General features: G+C 39.3%; 1 protein-coding gene across 1 annotated transcript in view; it reads left to right on the plus strand.

Moving 5' to 3' along the window:
• The window catches only part of KIFBP (kinesin family binding protein), a 57,509-nt gene that overhangs the window by 28,384 nt on the left and 6,029 nt on the right, over positions 1 to 23,096 (plus strand). The window contains exons 3-5 of the mRNA XM_069571902.1: positions 11,782 to 11,861; positions 12,163 to 12,346; positions 14,872 to 14,956. Coding sequence (XP_069428003.1) covers positions 11,782 to 11,861; positions 12,163 to 12,346; positions 14,872 to 14,956 — 349 coding nt within the window. The remainder of the gene's footprint in view (positions 1 to 11,781; positions 11,862 to 12,162; positions 12,347 to 14,871; positions 14,957 to 23,096) is intronic.

Raw genomic sequence — 23,096 nt, forward strand, 5'->3', positions numbered from 1 at the left:
TTCATACCTTCCCTGCTTCTTTCCCCGGTGATAACCATAAGTTTGATATTCAAGTCTGTTACTCTGCCTGTGTTTAATCAGATAGTTCATGGTTGTGCGTGTGTAAATTGCACCTGTACGTGATACCGTATAATTTTTGCCTCTCTGATTCTTGCTTAGTTCACTCAGTAGTACTAACTCTAGTTTCAGATAGGTTCCAGAAGTCGGCATGGTGGCATTCTTTCACATGCGTAAATCAGATTGCGTTGTGAACATGTTGCTGTTCTTCTATATCCATTCGTTAGTCGATGGAAAAGTTTTTCAATTCTCGTCTTGGTTATTATAAAAGGTGTTATAGTGCACTTTTGCTTGCCAAAGTTTGTCAAATTCTGGCTTGCTGTGCCATTCTCTTAAGGATGGGACTACTGGATTATTTGGCAGATGTGGTTTTTACTGGTTAAGGAAGTGTTTTTACTGTTCTCTATGGTGGCTGTTACTATTGACATTTCAGCCGCAACATGGGAGGGCTCTCTTTTCTAAAACCCTCTGGTAGGAGTTACTGTTTGTAGACTTCTTGATCATGGCCGTTTTGATTAGTGAGAGTGGCTACTTCATCATTCTCAGTTGCCAGTCTATAAATAACCATTTCTCACATGTTTCCTGGTACTTTATTCTTTTTCTTAAAACCGTGAGTTGTACTTCCCTGTTGAAATTGTCTTCTTCAAAGTGTGCCCTGTGTTTCATTATTTTCACTTACTTTCTCCTGGAAATTTTGGAGGGCAGGTACCATGTATAGCCCACCAGTGCTTCTGAATACGCTTCCCCTCAGCAATGTTTTTGAGGTGGTTGTTGTGGGAAGTGGCCACAAGGAGGCAGCATTTGTTAATTCCCAGCTCTGGTGGCAGGGCAAGGTGACGGAGCCTTAGAGCAAGCGCTGCTTTGGGGCTGGAAATTAGAGTGCAGTGTGCCAGAAGAAGCAACCAGCAGCTTGTATTGTTACCTCTTTTGTGTATTAAAGTAACTTATCTTTTATCAGAGTACGTTTGGAATACAAGTTGTGTGTGTTTAGGTGTATGAACTTTTTTGTGTTACACCTATACATATATCTTCATATGTTCAGATTCTTTTCCCAGTTAGGTTATTAAAGAGTGTTGATTAGACCTCCTTTGGTAGATGTCCCTTTAGTGATTCATATCTGTTTTGTAGAAACAGATTGTCTTTTTTCATTCCAAGCTCCTTATTTGTCCCTTCCCTGCTTCTCTCTCCTGTGGTAACCAAAAGTTTGATTTTCAAGTCTCTGACTCCATTTGTGTTTTCCCAGCTAGTTCAAGGTTGTGCATGTGTAAATCGCACTTACATGTGATATCGTATGACTTTGACTTAGTAGGATTATCTCTAAGTAGGTTCCGGAAATTGTCATGACGACATTCTTTGTCATGCCTGGGTTAGATTGCGTTGTGGACATGTTGTGTTCTTCTAGGTCCATCTGTTTGTCGGTGGAAAGTTGTGTCACTCCTGCGTCTTGGTTATTGTAAAAGGTGCTGCTCTGCACGTCCAGGTGCCCTGTCTGTCTGAATTCCGGTTTTCTGTTCATATATGCTCAAGCATGGACTACCAGATCACCTGGCAGCTGTGGTTTTACCGCTGAAGCTAATATATACTGTTCTCTGTGGTTGCTGTTACTGTTGACATTCAACCGCACCGTAGGAGGATCTCCTTTTCTTAACCCCATTGAGCAGTTATTGTCCATAGACTTCCTGAGCGTGGCCATTTTTACTGTTTTGAGGGGATACCTTGTTGTACTTCTGAGTTGCGTGTCTCTAAATCACCATATTTCACTTGTTTGTGGGTGCTTTATTCTTTTTAAACACTGTGAGTTGTAGTTCCCTTTTGAAATTGTCTTGACAGTATGCCCCATGGTTAATTCACTTAGCCCTGGAAATTTTGGAGGGCAGATAGCATTTCCAGGCCCCAGTGCGTGTGAATAGGATGTTTCCCTTGGCAGTGTTTCAGCTTACTGTTGTGGGAAGAGGCCACAAGGTGGCAGCATTTCTTCATGCCCAGCTCTGGTTACCCCCAAAAGCAGACACAGCCTTAGAGCAATCCAGCTTTGGTGTTGCAAATTACAGTGCAGTGTGCTAGAAGAAGCACCAAACAGCTTGTGTTATTTCCGTTTGTATTAAATTCATTTTTATTTTTTACTGGAGTAAGATTGAAATACACATAGTGTGTTTTATATGTGTAGAGATTTTCATGTCAAACATCCATATGTTTACATGTGTTCAGATTCTTTTCCCAGTTAGGTTGTTACAGAGTTTTGATTAGACCTCCCTTGGTGTAGGTATCATTTCTTATTTATTATCTGGTCTGTAGATAATAGATTCTATTTGTTCATTCCAGCTCCTAATTTATTCCTTCCCTGCTTTTTTCCCTTGTGGTAACCATATGTTTGATTATCAAGCCTCTGACTCCATTTATGTTTTCCAGATAGTTCATGGGTGTGCATGTATAAGCTGCACCTGGAAGTGATATGTGATTTTTGCCTTTCTGTTTCTTTCTCCTTTATTTAGTACGATTATCTCTTATTTTCAGGCGAGTTCCACAAATGGGCATGGTTACATTCTTTTTTATCCTGAATCAGATTGCATTGTGAACATTTTTCAGTTCTTCTTTATCCGTTCGTTTCTCAGTGGAGTATTTCTGGCTTCCAGATCTTGGTTTTTGCAAACAGTTCTATAGTGTACTTTTGGGTGCCCATGTCTTTCGTATTCTGGCTTGCTGTGCACATACTCTTAAGAGTGGCATTACCGTATCGTTTGGCAGCTGTGGTTTGAGTGTTTAAGGGAATTTTATACTGTTCTCTCTAGTGGCTGTTACTACTGGCATTTCAGATGCACCATAGGAGGGTACCTTTCCTTAAATCCCAACTGTGACAGTTATTCTTCGTAGACTTCTTGATCATGTGCATTTTGAAAAGTGTGAGTGGATAACCTTTTAGTTCTTGGTTGCATGTCTATAAATCACCATATTGCACATGTTTGTGGTGCTTTATTCTTTTTTAAAAACTGAGTTTCACTTCCCTGTTGAAACTTTCTTCTTCAACGTGTGCCCCCTGTTTCATTGTTTTCACTTGCTTCTGGAAATTTTGGAGGGCAGGTACCATATACAGCCCACCAGTGCTTCTGAATACTCTTCTCCTCAGCAGTATTTTTCAGGTTGCTGTTGTGGGAAGTGGCCACAAGGAGGCAGCATTTGTTAATTCCCAGCTCTGACGGCAGGGCAAGGTGACGGAGCCTTAGAGCAAGTGCTGCTTTGGGGCTGGAAATTAGAGTGCAGTGTGCCAGAAGAAGCAACCAGCATGTACTGTTACCTCTTTTGGGTATTAAAGTAACTCTTTATTTTTTACTGTAGTACATTGGAATACAAGTTTTTTGTGTTTCAGTTCAGTTCAGTCGCTCAGTCGTGTCCGACTCTTTGCGACCCTATTAATTGCAGCACGCCAGGCCTCCCTGTCTATCACCAACTCCTGGAGTTCACTCAGACTCACGTCCATCGAGTCAGTGATGCCATCCAGCCATCTCATCCTCTGTCGTCCCCTTCTTCTCCTGCCCCCAATCCCTCCCAGCATCAGTCTTTTCCAATGAGTCAACTCTTTGCATGAGGTGGCCAAAGTACTGGAGTTTCAGCTTTAGCATCATTCCTTCCAAAGAAATCCCAGGGCTGATCTCCTTGCAGTCCAGGGGACTCTCAAGAGTCTTCTCCAAAACCACAGTTCAAAAGCATCAATTCTTTGGCGCTCAGCCTTCTTCACAGTCCAACTCTCACATCCATACATGACCACAGGAGAAACCATAGCCTTGACTAGACGGACCTTAGTCGGCAAAGTAATGTCTCTGCTTTTGAATATGCTGTCTAGGTTGGTCATAACTTTTCTTCCAAGGAGTAAGCGTCTTTTAATTTCATGCCTGCAGTCACCATCTGCAGTGATTTTGGAGCCCCCCAATCCACTGTTTCCCCATCTATTTCCCATGAAGTGATGGAACCAGATGCTGTGATCTTCGTTTTCTGAATGTTGAGCTTTAAGCCAACTTTTTCACTCTCCTCTTTCACTTTCATCAAGAGGCTCTTTAGCTCCTCTTCACTTTCTGCCATAAGGGTGGTGTCATCTGCATATCTGAGGTTATTGATATTTCTCCTGGCAATCTTGATTCCAGCTTGTGTTTCTTCCAGTCCAGCGTTTCTCATGATGTACTCTGCTTATAAGTTAAATAAACAGGGTGACAATATACAGCCTTGACATACTCCTTTTCCTGTTTGGAACCAGTCTATTGTTCCATGTCCAGTTCTAACTGTTGCTTCCTGACCTGCATACAGATTTCTCAAGAGGCAGGTCAGGTGGTCTGGTGGTCCCATCTCTTTTAGAATTTTCCACAGTTTATTGTGATCCACACAGTCAAAGGCTTTGGCATAGTCAATAAAGCAGAAATCGATGTTTTTCTGGAACTCTCTTGCTTTTTGCATGATCCAGTGGATGTTGGCAATTTGATCTCTGGTTCCTCTGCCTTTTCTAAAACCAGCTTGAACACCAGGCATAACTCATTGCAGTTCTGAGTTGCATGTGTCTAAATCACCATATTTTGCCTGTTTGTGTGTGGTTTATTCTTTTTTAAATAGTGAGTTGTACTTCCCTGTTAAAATTGAATTAAAATTCCTGAAAGTGTGCCCGTGTTTAATTGTTTTCATTTACTTACTCCTGGAAATTTTGGAGGGAAGGTACCATATACAGCCCACCAGTGCTGGTTAATAGTCTGTTCCCCCAAGCAGTAGTTTTCAGGTTGCTGTTGCGGATGTGACCACAAGGCGGCAGCATTTCTTAATTCCCAGCCTTGGTTCCTCCTACAAATGGATGGAGTCTTAACAGCAGGACCTGCTTTGGGGTTGCCAATTACAGTACAGTGTGCTGGGATAAGCACTCAACAGCTTGTATCGTTACCTCTTTTTTGTATTAATTTTTATTTTTTATTGGAGTAAGATTTAAATGTTTTGTGTGTTGTATGTGAACAGAATTTTTCGTGTTATACATATTCATATATCTTCGTATGTTCAGGTTCTTTTCCCAATTAGGTTATTACATTGTTGATTAGACCTTCTATGGTAGATATTACTCCTTATTATCTGTTTTTTAGAAATAGATTTTGTCCACCCCAAGTTCCTAATTTACCCCTTCCCCGCTGATTTTCCAGTCTCTGACTCCTTTGTGTTTTCCCAGTTAGTGCATAGGTGTGTATGTGTGAATTGCACGTGTAATTGATGTCTTACGATTTTTCCCTTTCTGAAATCTTGCTGAACTTCCCTTAGTAGGATTATTTCTAGTTTCAGGTAGGTTCCAGGAATTGACATCATCACATTCTTTTTCATGCCTGAATCAGACTGCGTTGTGAACATTTGCATTTCTTCTTTATCCATTTGTTTGTCACTGGAAGATTTTTTTGGCTTCTGTGTGTGGGTGTTTGTAAAAGGTGCTAAAGAGCACTCTCGAGTTCCCGTGGTTTTTGAATTTTGGTTTGCTCTGCACTGACTTCTGTGAGTGGGACTACCAGATCACTGTCAGCTGTGGTTTTACTGGCCAAGCACTCCTATGCTGTTCTATTCTCTCTAGTGGCTTCTACCACTGACATTTCAGCAGCAACATAGGAAGGTCTCCTTCTTTTAACCCCATTGTAGCAGTTACTGTGTGTGAAGAAAGCTGAGTGCTGAAGAATTGATGCTTTTGAACTGTGGTGCTGGAGAAGACTCTTGAGAGTCCCTTGGACTGCAAGGAGATCAAACCAATCAATCCTAAAGGAAATCAGTCCTGAGTATTCATTGGAGGGACTGATGGTGAAGCTGAAGCTCCAATACTTTGGCCACCTGATACAAAGAACTGACTCATCCTGATGCTGAGAAAGACTGAAGGCAGGAGGGGAACGGGAAGACAGAGGATGAGATGGTTGGATGGCATCTCTGACTCAATGGACATGACTTTGAGCATGCTCCAGGAGTTGGTGATGGACAGGGAAGCCTGGCGTGCTGCAGTCCTTGAGGTCACAGAGAGTCGGCCATGAATGAGCAACTGAACTGATGTATATATGCAACGGGAAAAGATGCTTCTTGATTATGGCCAGTTTGAACAGTGCAAAGATATACCTGGTTTTAGTTTTGAGTCTCATGTCTTTAATAATGTATCACAGTCTGTATGTTTGTGAGTGCTTTTTTTTTTAAAACACTTTGAGTTGTGTTTCCCTGTTGAAATTGACTTCTTGAAAGTGTTCCCTGGGTTTAATTGGTTTCACTTGCTTAACTCCTGGAAATTACGGGGCATGTACCATATACATAAAACCTGCCAGTACTTGTGAATAGTCTTTCTGTTCCTTCAGGCAATAGTTTTCAGGTTGCTGTTGTGGGAATTGGCCACAAGGCAGAAGCATTTCTTCTTTCTCAGCTCTAGTTACCCTGGCAAACTGCCAGAGCCTTAGAGCAAGTCCTGGTTTGGGTTTTTAAATTACAATGCAGTGTGCCAGAAGTATCACCCAGAAACTTATGCCTTGTTACCTCTTTTTTGTATTATTATTATTTTTTTTGAGTAACATCAAAACACATGTTTTGTGTACTTTAGGTGTATAGCATCTTTTCCCGTTGCATATATACATCAGTTCAGTTGCTCATTCGTGGCCGACTCTCTGTGACCTCAAGGACTGTAGCACGCCAGGTTTCCCTGTCCATCACCAACTCCTGGAGCATGCTCAAAGTCATGTCCATTGAGTCAGAGATGCCATCCAACCATCTCATCCTCTGTCTTCCCGTTCCCCTCCTGCCTTCAGTCTTTCTCAGCATCAGGATGAGTCAGTTCTTTGTATCAGGTGGCCAAAGTATTGGAGCTTCAGCTTCACCATCAGTCCCTCCAATGAATACTCAGGACTGATTTCCTTTCCTTCAGGATTGATTGGTTTGATCTCCTTGCAGTCCAAGGGACTCTCAAGAGTCTTCTCCAGCACCACAGTTCAAAAGCATCAATTCTTCAGCACTCAGCTTTCTTCACAGTCCAACTCTCGCATCTATACATGACTACTGGAAAAACCATAGCTTTAACTATACTGACCTTTGTCAGCAAGGTAATGTCTCTGCTTTTTAATATGCTGTCTAGGTTGGTCATAGCTTTTGTTCCAAGGACCAAGTGTCTTTTCATTTCATGGCTGCAGTCACCATCTGCAGTGATTTTGGAACCCAAGGAAATAAAGTCTGTCACTGTTTCCATTGTTTCCCCATCTATTTGTCACGAAGTGATGGTACCAGATGCCATGATCCTTGTTTTTTGAATGTTGAGTTTTAAGCCAGCGTTTTTACTCTCCTCTTTCACTTTCATCAAGAGGCTCTTTAGTTCTTCTTCACTTTCTGCCATAAGGTTGGTGTCATCTGCATATCGGAGGTTATTGCTATTTCTCCCAGTAATCTTGATTCCAGCTTGTACTTCATCCAGCCTGGCATTTCACATGATGTACTCTGCATATAAGTTAAATAAGCAGGGTGACAATATACAGCCTTGATGTACTCCTTTCCCATTTGGAACCAGTCTGTTGTTCCATGTCTGGTTCTAACTGTTGCTTCTTGACCTGCATCCAGATTTCTCAGGAGGCAGGTAAGGTGGTCTGGTATTCTCATCTCTTGAAGAATATTTCCATATATATGTATACTTGTTTGGATTCTTTTCCCAGATAGGTTAATACAGAGTAAGTATTGAGTAGACCTCCCTTGGTTGATAGTTTTTTTTTAATCCTGTGCTTTGTAGGCAGTGATTTGTATTTGTTCATCCCATCCTCCTGATTTATCCCTAGAAGCATCACTATGAACAAAGCTAGAAGTGATGGAATTCCAATTGAGCTATTTCAAATCCTAAAAGATGATGCTGTGAAAGTGCTATACTCAACATGCCAGCAAATTTGGAAAACTCAGCAGTGGCCACAGGACTGGAAAAGGTCAGTTTTAATTCCAATCCCAAAAAAAGGCAATGCCAAAGAATGCTCAAACTACCACACAATTGCACTCATCTCACACACTAGTCAAGTAATGCTCAAAATTCTCCAAGTCAGGCTTCAGCAATACGTGAACTGTGAACTTCCAGATGTTCAAGCTGGTTTTAGAAAAGGAACCAGAGGAACCAGAGATCAGATTGCCAACATCCGTTGGATCATTGAAAAAGCAGAGAGTTCCAGAAAAACATCTACTTCTGCTTTATTGACTGTGCCAAAGCCTTTGACTGTGAGGATCACAACAAACTCTGGAAAATTCTTAAAGAGATGGGACCACCAGATCATCTGACCTGACTTCTGAGAAATCTGTATGCAGGTCAGGAAGCAACAGTTAGAACTGGACATGGAACAACAGACTGGTTCCAAATAGGCAAAGGAGTACTTCAAGGCTGTATATTGTCACCCTGCTTATTTAACTTTTATGCAGAGTACATCATGTGAAATGCCAGGCTGGATGAAGCACAAGCTGGAATCAGGATTGCTGGGAGCAATAACCTCAGAGATGCAGATGACACCAACCTTACGGCAGAAAGTGAAGGAGAACTAAAGAGCCTCTTGAAGAAAGTGAAAGAGGAGAGTGAAAAAGTTGGCTTAAAACTCAGCATTCAGAAAACTAAGATCATGGCATCTGGTCCCATCACTTCATGGCAAATAGACGAGGAAACAGTCAAAACACTGACAGACTTTATTTTTTTGGGCTCCGAAATCATTGCAGCCATGAAATTAAAAGACGCTTACTCCTTGGAAGCAAGGTTATGACCAACCTAGACAGCATATAAAAAAGCAGAGACATTATTTTGCCAACAAAGGTCTATCTAGTCAAGATTATGGTTTTTCCAGTTGTCACGTATGGATGTGAGAGTTGGACTATAAAGAAAGCTGAGCGCCGAAGAATTGATGCTTTTGAACTGTGGTGTTGGAGAAGACTCTTGAGAGTCCCTTGGACTGCAAGGAGATCCAACCAGTCCCTCCTAAAGGAACTCAGTCCTGAATATCCATTGGAAGGACTGGTGTTGAAGCTGAAACTCCAATACTTTGGCCACCTGATGCGAAAAACTGACGCATTGAAAACACCCTGATGCTGGGAAAGATTGAAGGCAGGAGAGGAAGGGGAAGACAGGTTTAATGCCATCACTGACTCAATGGACATGACTTTGAGCAAGCTCCAGGAGTTGGTGATGGACAGGGAAGCCTGGTGTGCTGCAGTCCATGAGGTTGCAAAGAGTCGGACACAACTGAAGTGGATGGAACTGAGGCTAGTTTTCAAGTTGCTGTTGCCTGAAGCGGCCACAGGTGGGCAGCATTTCTTCATCCTCAGCCCTGTTTTCCCCGGGAAGCAGACATTGAACCTTAGAGCAAGTCCTGCTTTGGGGTTGTAGAGTGGAATGCTCCAGAAGAAGCACCCAAAAACTTGCCTTTGACTAGCTCTGTTTTGTATTAAATTTTTTTTTTATTGGAGTAACATGTAAATACATGTTGTGGGTGATGAACATGTACAGAATCTTCCTGTTATGCATATACATAGATCTTTGTATGCTCAGATTCTTTTCCCATATCAGTTACTGAAGAGTGTTAATTAGGTCTTCCTTTGTAGAATATCACTTGTTGTTAATTATGTTTTATGGGTAATAGATTGTATTTGTTCATTCCAAGTTCCTAATTTATCCCTTCCCCGCTTCCTATTGTTAGCATAAATTTGGTTCTGAAGTGTCTGAGTCTGTTTTCCCAATTAGTTCATGGGGTGTGCAGATTACACCTGCGAGTGATATAAAATTTAACCTTTCTGATTCTGACTTCATTTAGTAGAGTTCTCTCTGTTTCACGTAGGTTCTGACAGTTGGCATGATTACATTCTTTGCTGCCTGATCAAATTGCATTGTGCACAGGTTCCACTTCCTGCCTGTTCATCAGCTCACGAACATTTGCTGCTTCCGCGTCTTTGCTGTTGTAAAAGGTGCTGCAGCGCACATTGGGTGTCTGTGTCTTTTCAAAGTCTGCTTCTCTGCCATAGACTCTTTTAAGAGTGGGACTGCTGGGTCGTATAGTAGGTGTGTGTTTTTCTTAACATTTTAAAGGCACTTCTGTACTCCTTTTCATAGTAGGTGTACCAATTTACTTTGCTACTAACAGTGTGGAAGTGTGCCTTTAGCTTTTATTGTTTGTAGAAATTTTGATGATGGGTTTTCTGAGTGGTTTGAGATGATGTCTCATTTTTAATTCTGAGTTGAATTTTTCTAATTAGAAAACAGTTTTGAGCATGTTTTCATGTGCCTCTTAGTTGTGTGTTTTCTTTTCTAGAAAATTTTCTTTTAGGTTGTCTGACCATTTTTGATTAGTTTAACGTACATTTTGAACGTGCATTTTTAGGCCATTAACACTTTTTCTGAGGAATATATCACCAAATTGAATTTTAAAAGCTGTGGATATTCTACCTTAGGTTTAAAAATTTCCTCAGAAAGTGCTAAGGGCAGAGCCTCACAAAGCCAGATTGATGTGTTTGTTGCCTTTATGAGTTTAGGATCATCTTACACATGACATTGTTTAAAATGTGAAGATTGTATTTCATTAAGCACTAGTATTAATTAGCATTTAATGTCATTATTTCATTTAATAATATTATTAATTACCTATATTTCATTAAATACTAGTATTAATATAAAAACATAAAACACATAGCAGAATTCTTTGTTCTTAATTGTACCTCTTTATTTAAGAGACTGGTTTGACTGTGTTACAGTATGATGTGTGATATAGTATGTACATAAAAAATACATTGCTTCCTCTCATCAGGACAGGGCTAAGCATTCAAAACAGCCCTCAGAGTTGTGAAGGAGGTTTCTGAAGAATATTTTGTTTGCCTTAGGCCTTGCTTCCTGTCTTAGCCATTTTTACTTTTTGTGAATTCTAGGAACAGAAGTGATCCTTTTAATGTTTGCATCTAGAATATAAGATCACATTTTTTTTTTTAAAACGGAAACCATGGTTGCTATTTGAAGTTTAGTCAATTCAGTTTAAAGCAGAGGAGCCTGTCCTCCCGGAAGTAGAATGAGGCAGTGGTTAAGTAGTTCTCGTTTTTTTTGGAAGACCTCAGATACGTTTTTTATATGTATTAACTCAGTGAATCCTCATAACTACTTGTTGAGGTAGATGTTTATTATCCTTAGTTTATAGATGAGGAAACATAACAAGAGTTGGAGTAACTTGCCCAGGGTAATAAATGATGGAATAACTGACTTTATAATTTCCCTGTGTTGATTCCCTGGGGGTAATCTGTGTATGCTTTCCTTGTTTCCCTGACAATATTAGAATAAATATTGGAAACTTTGATTTTTACTGGTGGTCCGCTTAGAACACTGTTGCTCTGAGGACCTATATACATTTTGTTACATGTCATGCTTATGTAAGTTTTCAGAAGAGCTTGTGTTGTGAGAAGATTAAAACTTAAGATACCTGTAGAATTATACCTCTCTAAAAATGAAATTTTTTTAAGTGTATTTGAAATTACTCCTGAGCAGCAATTAAAGTATTGTTAAGTGTGAGCCTGTATGTATTCTGTTTTTATTTGTTTGACTCTAAGATTATTGTTAAGAAGTTACTTCTTGGATAGTATGTGAAAATGAACTAGTTAAAAGTGAAGTAAAAATTAAAAAAAATGAAATTTGATTTCTCAAGTTCCTCCAGAGGAGGGTGCTTGGTGTTTACAGTAAAAATTTAGTTTCTTTTTCTTTGATTGCAGATTGGGAGTCCTCCTCTTGACCCTACTGAGCATTTTCTTCCTGAAGAAGAGAAACTTCCTGAACAGGAGAGATCAAAAAGGTGAGCAGGTCTGGAAATCAGCCCTTACAGGTATTTCCCCATAGTGTGTTTGAGATGATTGCTCAGTATTTTCCCTTTCAAGGCAAAGGTTACAGAATGTGGATTCTGACGTGGATTAAAACCTTCATTTGCTACTTCTTAGATGCATTACCCCGTTTATATCTGGGGCTCAGTTTCCTTATCTGTCAGATACAGTAGTCATACGAACTGGAGGGTCAAGATAAAAAGTTCCTTATAAATTTGATAGATTTGAAAGTTTGTTATAAATTATACAGTTACAGAAATATTTTTTCCTTTATAGATTTGAGAAGGTTTACACTCATAATCTGTATTACCTGGCTCAAGTCTACCAGCATATGGAAATGTTTGAGAAGGCTGCCCATTATTGCCACAGTACCCTAAAACGCCAGCTTGAGCACAACGCCTACCATCCTATGGAGTGGGCTATTAATGCTGCTACTTTGTCACAATTTTACATCAATAAGGTAAGCTTCTCAGAGTAGTTACCTACCAGTGTTACCAATAGTGTGTATAAAAATAGAGCCGAAAGAAAGTATGTCGAAAATGTCATCTTTTAAAAACAGATAGCTTGCAGTTTATGATGTAAACTAAATAGAAAAATGCAGTCCAGTTTGCCAGTGTACTAAAGTTTGTAGCTTTTTGTTGCAGTAATCCTTTTGAATCTTAAAATAATTTTATCACGTCCTACATGTTTCTTAAGAGTAATTCTTTTTTGATACCGGCAGGCTATCTCTGTTTTAGTGAAATGTTACCTTAAATTGCAGATTTTATCTTGTAGATTTAACTTTATCTTTATGCATTGGTAATCTGGCAAATGTGAGAATTTGTCTGAGGAAGTTGACTGTTAAATGTGGGCTTTGATAGAAGCATGTAATGCTCTCAGTTATTCTTTAGAATTAACTCCTTTGTGAAACTTATTCTGTGTTGGGAATGTCTTGCCTAGTTCCAGAGTTCTAGGTGGTTATATTTTTTCCTAGAGTATTACACAAGGACAAATTTGAGCTTCTTCATTGCTTTCAGAATTATCCTGGATTATGAAAATATCTTTTTATTTTTTTATGTAGATATATTCTTAATTGACCTTTTAAGTTTTTTAGCCCTTAAAAGAATTTTTAATGCTAAAACACTTTAAAGCCTCCTTTTTCAGCCAGATTTTATATTAATTCTCAATATCTCAGTAATAGAAATAACTTTTCTTTGTATTTTGAATTCACATGCCTCTGAAACTTTGGTAATTCTTTGCTTGTCAGAGTTCTTAGATCTCTCTTTATCTGCTGCTGTGTCCTTACTGGGCCTATATCCTTTCTAAGTGTCTTGTTAGTGCTGGTTCTATAAATGCGCCCTGTGTTTAAAGTATTGTCCCACAGAATTTCATTCAGAAAAGCTATTAGCAGGAGAGAAAGGGCTGTGGTGACTACAGCATCGCTTCTAGGACTTTGGTCTAAGATCAAGCGTGTAAGTAACGCTACTGCATATATCAGAGCATTCAGTTAAATCTAAATCTCATTAATTCATTTCATTGTGATCATCAAAACTTACCTGATGCTTCTGCTTGTGGCACCTTTCTTAATAGTTCCCAGAAGCACCTTATTTTGTTTAGCAACTTTAAAATTATTCGCTGTAATTGTACTAAGATATCCAGATGTTAAAGTGTAATTACAAGTTTAAAGTTGTTAAGCATTGCTTATGTAGAGCATGCTGTAAATTTCACGAGGACCTCCCCCACCCTGTGCTTTTATATTTGTTCTTTTTTTATCAAAGTGTTTTGTAAGTTTTGTTCCAACTAAGTTATAATGTGAAGAGAGATTTGAGCCATTTAAAAAAAAATACAATCGTCATTTATATCACTGTCATTTCGTCTGGTTCCATGAGGTTTCACTGCGTAGTGAGTCCCTACCTTGCAGGTGCTAAAGTCCCACATTTACCAGCCACGTAGAGGACAGCATGCACACTCACTGTTAGTCCCAGCAGTGGTTGCTTTCAGATAACCAGTCTGGACAGTGCTGAAGTGATAATGAAGAAGTTATAGAGCAACAATTAAAACTTCTTTATGTAAACTGTAACTTTCTTTTGGTTTTTGAGGTTTAACACCAATATTTTGATCTGTAGATACTGCTGGGCTAGTACTACACGTGGTACCCAGCTCTGCTCAAGATGGCTTCTGAACTTACCATAATTCAGATACATTGAGTGCTGAGATTTTAAAGTCATAGTCAACTGTTAAAAGCCACCTTAGCAAAATCAGTGTTACTAATATGAAATAGACATTTAACAAGGGTGGCTTGGTTCCATCTAAAATTTGACTTTTAACTTGGTACTTCTGCTGAGTATTCCTGTGACTTAATGGCACATGTGAAGTAAGTAACAAGGAGATCTTCTCCAAGGGTTTGAGAAGCTTACCATGCCCAGGTTTGAACTGTGAAGTCTTCAACTGTGTTGGTAAAGCAGTTCCATAGAGTTCGTCTGTGGAAATCTGTTGACTTGGAAAGATTTCAGAAGACAGGAATCTCTTATCAGTATTTATCCTACTTGCCTTTGAATGATTGGATTTAAAGGGGATCTCTAAACCTGAGAAAGATGAAATCTTCCAGTCAGAATGTAAATGGTCTACACATTGATCATACAGGGAATTCGGCTGTTCAAACTGAAGCTTAGAGGATGTGGAGGTGGGGTAGGACGCTAGGATGATACCCGTTCTTTTCTGCTGATTGATTCCTGGAGGGGCTAGTTTCCAATCAGCAAGCATTTCTCCAGGCAGTTTGGATTATTAAGAGTTTGAGGGTATTGTTATTTTAATCTTTAAGATAGTTTTTTAACCAAATAATATTCAGACATGTCTTACATACTTTATTGTTTAGTTACCATACAGGGTCTCCTTAGTAGTGTTTTTTACCTGCATTTGTAGCTGTTCCCATATTAAGAGACTATGCAAGTATCTATTGCAAATAAGGTTTTGTGATAATTGAGTTTATTCTTATTTCTGCAACAGCAATGCTTTATGGAGGCCAGACACTGTTTATCAGCTGCTAATGTCATTTTTGGTCAAATTGGAAAGATCCGAACCACAGAAGACAGTAAGTTTATGTGTACATGTTTGATTATATAAATAAAAAAAAAATCTTTTTATTTTGAAATCCTGTTAATTTAGAAAATTCAAGAACAGAACAAAGAATTACCATAGGCCCATCTAAATTCACCAAGTTTTTGCCTCATTTGCAGATATGTTTAGGCTCCAATTACTCCCTAATACTTCAGTGAGTTTTTCCTAAAAATATTTTCTTACATAATCATAGAACAGGAAATGTAAGATTGATACAGTTCTTTTACTTATAATTTATATTTAGCAGCTGTCTCCATAATGTCCTTTGTAGCAGTTTCTCTATAGTACTAGTTTCTCTCAGTTCAGTTCAGTCGCTCAGTCGTGTCCAACTCTTTGCGACCCCATGAATCGCGGCACGCCAGGCCTCCCTGTCCATCACCAACTCCCGGAGTTCACTCAAACTCACGTCCATCGAGTCGGTGATGCCACCCAGCCATCTCATCCTCTGTCGTCCCCTTCTCCTCCTGCCCCCAATCCCTCCCAGAATCAGAGTCTTTTCCAATGAGTCAACTCTTTGCATGAAGTGGCCAAAGTACAAAGTTCCAACTAGTTTCTCTAGTACTTTAAAAAAGTTTTATTGACGTAGAGTTGATTTATAGTGTTGTTAGTTTCTGCTGTACATCAGAGTGAATCAGCTTTGCATATACACATATCCAGTCTTTAGATTCTTTTCCCAGGGGCTACCCTGGGGGCTCAGATGGTAAAGATTCTTTTCTCATATAGGTCATTACAGAATATTGAGAAGAGTTCCTGTAGTATACAGTAGGTCCTTATTAGCTGTTTTATATATAGTAACGTGTGTATGTCAGTCCCAGCTCCCAGTTTCTCCCTCCCCTCCCTGCTTTCCTCCCAGGTATTCATAAGATTGTTTTCTACATTTGGGACTTCATTTCTATTGTATAAATAGGTTCATTTGTACCGTTTTTAAGATTTCATATATAAGTGATATCATATGATACTTGTCTTTCTCTGACTTAACTTCACTCATATCTCTAAGTCCATCCATGTTGCTGCAAATGGCATTATTTCTTTCCTTTTTTTTAACGTCTGAGCAGTAATCCATTGTATATATGTACCAGGTCTTTATCCATTCTTCTGTTTATGGACATTCAGGTTGCTTCCATTTCCTGGGTATTGTAAATAGTGCTGCAGTGAATATTGGGGTGTGAATATCATTTTGAATTATGGTTCTCTTTGGATATATGTCCAGGAGTGGGATTGCAGGATCATAGGGTAGGTCCATTTTCAGTTTTTTAGGGAACCTGCATACTGTTGTCGCATCTCTCTAGTTGTCTTTAATCTGGACCAGTTCCTCAGCTTTTCTTTCATCAGGCATTTTTGAAAAAATATAGACCTCTTATTTCATAGATTTTCTACCATTTGGTGTTTGTTTCCTTACAGTAAGATTCAGATTATACATTTTTGGTTGGAATACTATATATGTGATATGTCCAAATATCTAGTTTAATTATAGTGTTTCACTTAATTTTATAAATCACAGCACAGTCAGCATGTGTATTTTAGCCAGTCAGAAGCAAAACAAGCTATCACTTCACATCTGTTAATTGGCCATTATCAAGAAGACAAGAAATAACAAGTGTTGGTGAAGGTGTAGAAAAGGGACCCATGTGCACTATGGTGGTATTGTAAATTGGTGTAACCACTATGACAAACTGTATGGAAGCTCAAGAAATTAAAAATAGAGCTATATACGATCCAGCAATTCTTGGGTACAGTTGCCCCTTGGTGTCCACCGGAGATTGGTTTCAGGACCACCCTCCCACCCCCACCCCCAGATAACAAACACCTATGGATGCTCCAGTCATAATGTGTATAACCCGCACACATCCTCTCGTATACATTAAATCATCTTTAGAGTATTTACAATACTGAGTACAGTGTGAATGCTGCATAAGTAATGGACAACATGTGGCAAATTCAAATTTTGCTTTTGGAATTTTCTAGAATTATTTTAAAAATTTTATTCTATATTGGAGTACAGTTGATTACCAGTGTTATGTTTCAGGAAAACAGCAGAGCTCCCTGTGCTCCACAGTAGGTCCTTGTAGGCAACCTGTTTTAAGTGCAGCAGCGTCTCTTTAGTGGCCGAGTGACATCCCACTGTGTGTGTGTGTGTCACACCTTCCCGAGCTAACCTCTCAGTGGACATTTGGGTCGTTTCTGTGACTTGACCGCTGTCAACAGTGCTGCAGTGAACACTGAGGTGCGTGTATCCTCCTGAGCCGTGGTTTTCTCCATGTACGTGCCCAAGAGCGGGATTGCTAGATTGTATGGTAGTTTATGTTTTTAGTTTCTTAAGGACCTTCCATACTGCTCTCCATCCTGGCTGTACCAGATTACATTCCTGCCAACAGTGTGGGAGGGCTCCTTTTTCTCTATACCCTGTCCAGCAGTTATTATTAGTAGACTTTTTGATGATGGCCATTCTGACTAGTGTGGGGTAATACCTCATTTCTCTAATGAGTAGCAATGTTGGGCATTTTTTCATGTGCCTCTTGGCTACCTAAATGTCTTTGGAAAAATGTCTATTCAGGTCTTCTGCCCATTTTTGATTAGGTGGTTTTGCCGTTGAACCATGTGAGCTATTTTTAAATTTGGGGGATTAATCCGTTGTCCATCACATCATTTACAAATATTTTCTCCCATTCTTTGGGTTGTCTTTTCAATGGAATATTACTCAGCCATTAAATAGAACGAAATAATGCTATTTGTAGCAACATGGATGGACCTGGAGATTATCATACTAAGTGAAGTAAGACAGAAGAAAAGCAAATATCATATGATATCACTTATAAGTGGAATCTAAAAAAGATGATACAAATGAACTTCTTTACAGATGAGAAACAGACTCCCCACTTTGGAGAATAAATTTATGGTTACCAGGCTTGAAAATTGGGAGATGGGTTAGATTGGGAATTTGGGATTGACATGTACACACTGCTGTATTTAAAATAGGTTACCTGAAAGGACCTGCTGTATAGTATGCTCAATATGCTGTAATAAGCTAAATGGGGAAAGAATTTGAAAAATGATACGTGTATATGTATAACTGAATTACTCTGCTGTACACTAACACATTGTTAATGAACTATGCTGCTGCTGCTGCTAAGTCGCTTCAGTCGTGTCCGACTCTGTGCGACCCCATAGACAGTAGCCTACCAAGCTCCCCTGTCCCTGGGATTCTCCAGGCAAGAACACTGGAGTGGGTTGCCATTTTCTTCTCTAGTGCATGAAAGTGAAAGGGAAGTTGCTCAGTCGTGTCTGACTCTTCGCAACCCCATGGACTGCAGCCTACCAGGCTCCTCCCGCCATGGGATTTTCCAGGCAAGAGTACTGGAGTAGGGTGCCATTGTCTTCTCCATAATTAACTATAATATTGAAAAAAAAAACCCAAACAGTAATATGCCCACATAGGACCTTTGAGCACATTTTAGTAAGGTATCAGTTCAGTAACTTTTGCTTCTAGACCTTAAGGAAGTCAGTTACTCAGATCCATAAACTATGTCTAAAAAGGAAAGATCAGGGGCTTCATATCTTTGAATTTGCCTACTTGCTACAATCTACTTATAACCCCAAGATTATTACTCGAGGCACTTCTATGGTCATTTGCAGAGAGCCAGAGGGTTTGAGACACCTGAGGTGCACATTACCAGCTGAGGTTGAACAAGGTAACGCTCTGCCTTCTCATGTCAAGCCCTCATACTATAAGCAAGAATACTTTTTGTGGTCTATTTAGTTCCACATTTTTCAGATTTTTCTGCATTTTGTTGTTTAAAATGGCCCCCAGCTGTAGTGCTGAGGTGGTATCTAGTGTTCGTAAGCACATGAAGGCTGTGATGCACCTTCTGGAGAAAATACAGTGTTATGTTCACATAACCACCATGAATGATGAGAATCAGCTGTATATTGTTGCCTTAGAATCCAGGTAGAAAAGTTTTACTGTTGGGATTAAAAATCACCTTTTCTACAGAACCAAACGTTCACATGAAGGAGATGATCCAGCTGAATAGTGACTTACATCACTTCTGGGAGATGAGCAACTTGCTTCTCCCCAGGTAGAGTCACTGTCCCAGTCTCTGCTCTCTGAAATTGGTTGGGGGACTCTGCAACCTTGCAAAGGCTCAGGACAGATAAAAATCAAACCTACTTGTTCTGTACAACAGGCTGAACATCATGATAATAGGTGTTGGTTTCTAACAAGACACTTAAAATATCTAAAGTGTGTGTTCTTACTAGGGATGAAAATGGTTTTTTGGAAAGTGAAAAGTAAATCAGCTATTACAGTGGTATGTGGAAAGATAGAGAAAAAGAAGAAAAGAAATCTTGCCATTTTTGACAACATGAATGGACCTTCAGGGCATCATACTAAGTGAAATCAGAAAATGGCACACACTGTATGGTTTCACTTATATGTGGAACCCAAGGAAACAAAACCCCAAACACAGCTCCTAGGTACAGAGAACACATTAGTGGTTGCCAGAGGTGGGTGTGGGTGAATGTGTGAAGGGCGTCATAAAATTTATAAGTCATGGGGATGTAAGGTACAGCATAGTGTGTGTTATAATGTATTGATTACATATTTGAAATTTGCTAACAGAGTAGATCTCATCCCAGGAAAGAATTTTAACTATGTATAGTGACAGATTCTAGCTAGACTTACTGTTGTGATCATTTTACAGTATTTAAAAATATCAAGTCATTATGTTGTACACCTGGAACTAATATGTCAGTTATCTCAGTTTAAAAACTGTGTTGGTCACCTAACAAGTTTTATGATAAAGTAACTATCATTAAGGATCAGAAGAATACAGGCTGAGTTAGAGGAATGTACATTATAAAATTAATTTTTTTCCTCTTATTACATTCAATTAATCATAGATTGGTTGAAGTCTAAAAGGTATTTGTCCAAAAAAAGAAATAGTTGATGAGGACTAAACCTCCAGTGAGATGTTTTGTTTTTACTCTTCAAAGTAGAAAGTTAAAACATTGGCTGTGTTCAGTATTTTTAAAATGACTTTATTGAGCAGCCTTATATGTTGTTAGAGTATTTGTTGAAAATAATTTGGCAGTGTGTATCAAGCACGTTTTAAATGGTGTAAACTCTGACCCAGTAAATTTCACATCTAGGAATCTATCTTAAGGAAATAATTGAAAATCCAGACAAACTTATGCACAGAGATCTTTCTGTTTAGAGTTGTTTGTAAAGAGGAATTGGAAACAATGGCCAGTATTAGAAGAATGACCGAAGTATAGAATTATATTTCTATACATTGTACATGATGCTATACTTAAAAATGACGTTAAAGAGTTGATAGTGATAAGCATGTTGTGTTAGTCACTCAGTCATGTCTGACTCTTTATGACCCCATAAACTGTAACCCACCAGGCTCTTCTGTTCATGGAATTCTCCAGGCAAGATTCCTGGTTTGGGTTGCCATTCCCTGTTCCAGGGTATCTTCCTGATCCAGGGATCGAACCTGGGTCTCCCGCATTGGGAGCAGATTCTTTACCATCTGAGCCATCAGGGAAGCCCTCATTTTATTACATTTCACTGAATTAAAAATGTTTTGTGGCAACTCTGGAGCAGTTGATCAATACGGTTTTTCTAAGAGCATTTTCTCAGTTCGTGTCTCTGTCACACTTGGGTAATTCCTATTATTTCACACTTTTTCATCATTATTTGTTATGATGGTCTGTGATCAATGATCTTTCACTGTTGAAATTGTTTTGGGGTGCCACTAACTGTGTCCATATAAGATGGTAAAGTTAATTGGTAAATGTGTTCTGACTGCTCCACTGACTGGCTGTGGTCTTGTGTCTCCCTCCCTCTCCTTGGGCCTCTCTATTTCCTGAAGACACAGCATTATTAAAATTAGATCAGTTAATAACCCTACAGTGACCTTGAAGTGAAAGGAAAAGTTGCACATCTCACACTTTAAGCTAAAAGCTAGAAATGATTAAACTTAGTGAGGAACCCATGTAAAAAGGGGCCAGAAGATACTCCCTCTTGTGGAAGTTAGCCTATGAATGCAAAGAAAAAGTTGCTGAAGGAAGTTAAAAGTGCTACTCCAGTGAACACACAAATGATAAGAAAGCAAAACAGCCTTACTGCTGATAATGGAGAAGGTTTTAGTGGTCTGGATAGAAGATCAAACCAGCCACAACATTAAGCCAAAGGCTAATCCAGAGCAAGCCTCTAATTTTCTTCAATTCTGTGGAGGCTGAGAGAGGTGAGGAAACTGCAGAAGAAAAGTTTGAAGTTGAGATTTAAAGAAGGAAGCCGTCTCCATAACGTGAAAGGGCAAGGTGAAGTAGCGAGTTATCCGGAAGATCTAGCTAAGGTCATTAATGAAGGTGGCTGCACTGCACAGACTTTCAGTGTGGCTGAAACAGCCTTCTGTTGGAAGAGGGGCCATCTAGGACTTTTCATAGCTGGAGAGAAGTCAGTGCCTGGCTTCAAAGGACAAGCTGCTGACTCTCTAGTTAGGGCTTAGTGCAGCTGGTGATTTTACCATGCTGAAAATCCCAGGGTCCTTAATAATTATGCTGATTATGCTTTATGCTAGTCATGCTGCCTGTGCTCTGTAAATGGAGCAACAAAACCTGGATGACAACACATGGCTTCCTGAAAATTTTAAGCTCATCGCTGAGACCTGTTCAAAAAAAAAATTCCTTTCAAAGTATTATTGCTCATTGACAGTGTACCTGGGTCATCCAAGAGCTCTTATGGAGATGTACTTACGATTAATGTTGTTTGCTAACACAACATTCATTCTGCAACCCATAGATCAAGGAGTCATTTCGACTTTCAAGTCTTATTATTTGGAGAAAAAGATCACGAGGCTATCACTGCCATAGATGTGGCTCCTCTGATATATCTGGGCAAAGTAAATTGAAAATCCGCTGGAAAGGATTCACCATTCTAGATGTCATTAAGAAGATTTGTAATTCATGGGAAGAGGTCAAAATATCAACATTAACAGCAGTTTGGAAGAGGTTGACCAGAGCCTCAGGGATGATTTTGAGGGTTGCAAGACCAGTGGAGGCAGTAACTGCAGATAGAGTAGAATTTTCATGAGAACGAAAATTACAAGTTGAACCTACACTACACAGACTTGAGCCTACACTACACAGTGGTCCAGTGGCTAATACTCCATGCTCTCAAAGCAGGGGACCGACATTTGATCCCTTTTCAGGCAGTTAGATTCTATATGCCACAACTAAAGCTCTCATGTGTCACAACTAAGACCCAGTGCAGCTGAATACATAGCTAAATAAATACTTTTAAAATGTTGAACCTGAAGGTTTGTCTGAGTTGCTATAATCTCATGCTAAATTTTGACAGCTGAGGACTTGATTCTTAGGGATGAGCAAAGAAAGTGGTTTCTTGAGATGGTGTCTACTTCAGGTGAAGATACTGTGAAAATTGTTGAAATGACAACAAAGGAGTTAGAATATTACATAAACTTGATAAAGTAGTGGCAGGGTTTGAGAGGATTGACTGATTTTGAGAGAAGTTCTACTGTGGGTAAAATGCTATCAAACAGCATTGCATTCTACAGGAGACAGTGTTCCTGGAAGAAAGAGTCCATCAGTGCAGCAAACTTCTCTGTTGTCTCTTTTTAAGGAAGTGCTACGTCCTCCCTACCCCAGCCTTCAGTAACCAGTACCCTGATCAGTCAGCCATCATCAATGAGGCAAGACCCTCTAACTAGCAAAAAAGATTATGACTCTCTGAAGCCTTAAATGATGTTTAGCATTTTTTTTAGCAATAAAGTATTTTTTAATTAAAATGTGTACATTTTTAAGACAATGCTATTGCATACTTAATAGACTACACCATAGTGCAAACCTTAACTTTTATAAGCCACAGAAAACCAAAAATTCATGAGACTCATTTTATTGCAGTGATCTGGAACCAATCTTGCAATATCTGAGGTGCTTGTACTCAAAATTTAATGTATGTGGTAACCTTAGTTTCTACCTGTAGGTGATACAAAAGAAAAAAACTAGAAAGAACCTCTGGGTGGTAGGAATTTTGGGTGAGTTTCTTGCCGCTGCTTCAGGTAGGACTTGGTATTTTTATAATCAAG

The sequence above is a fragment of the Ovis canadensis genome, chromosome 25, assembly GCF_042477335.2.
Source record: "Ovis canadensis isolate MfBH-ARS-UI-01 breed Bighorn chromosome 25, ARS-UI_OviCan_v2, whole genome shotgun sequence".
NCBI lineage: Eukaryota > Metazoa > Chordata > Mammalia > Artiodactyla > Bovidae > Ovis > Ovis canadensis.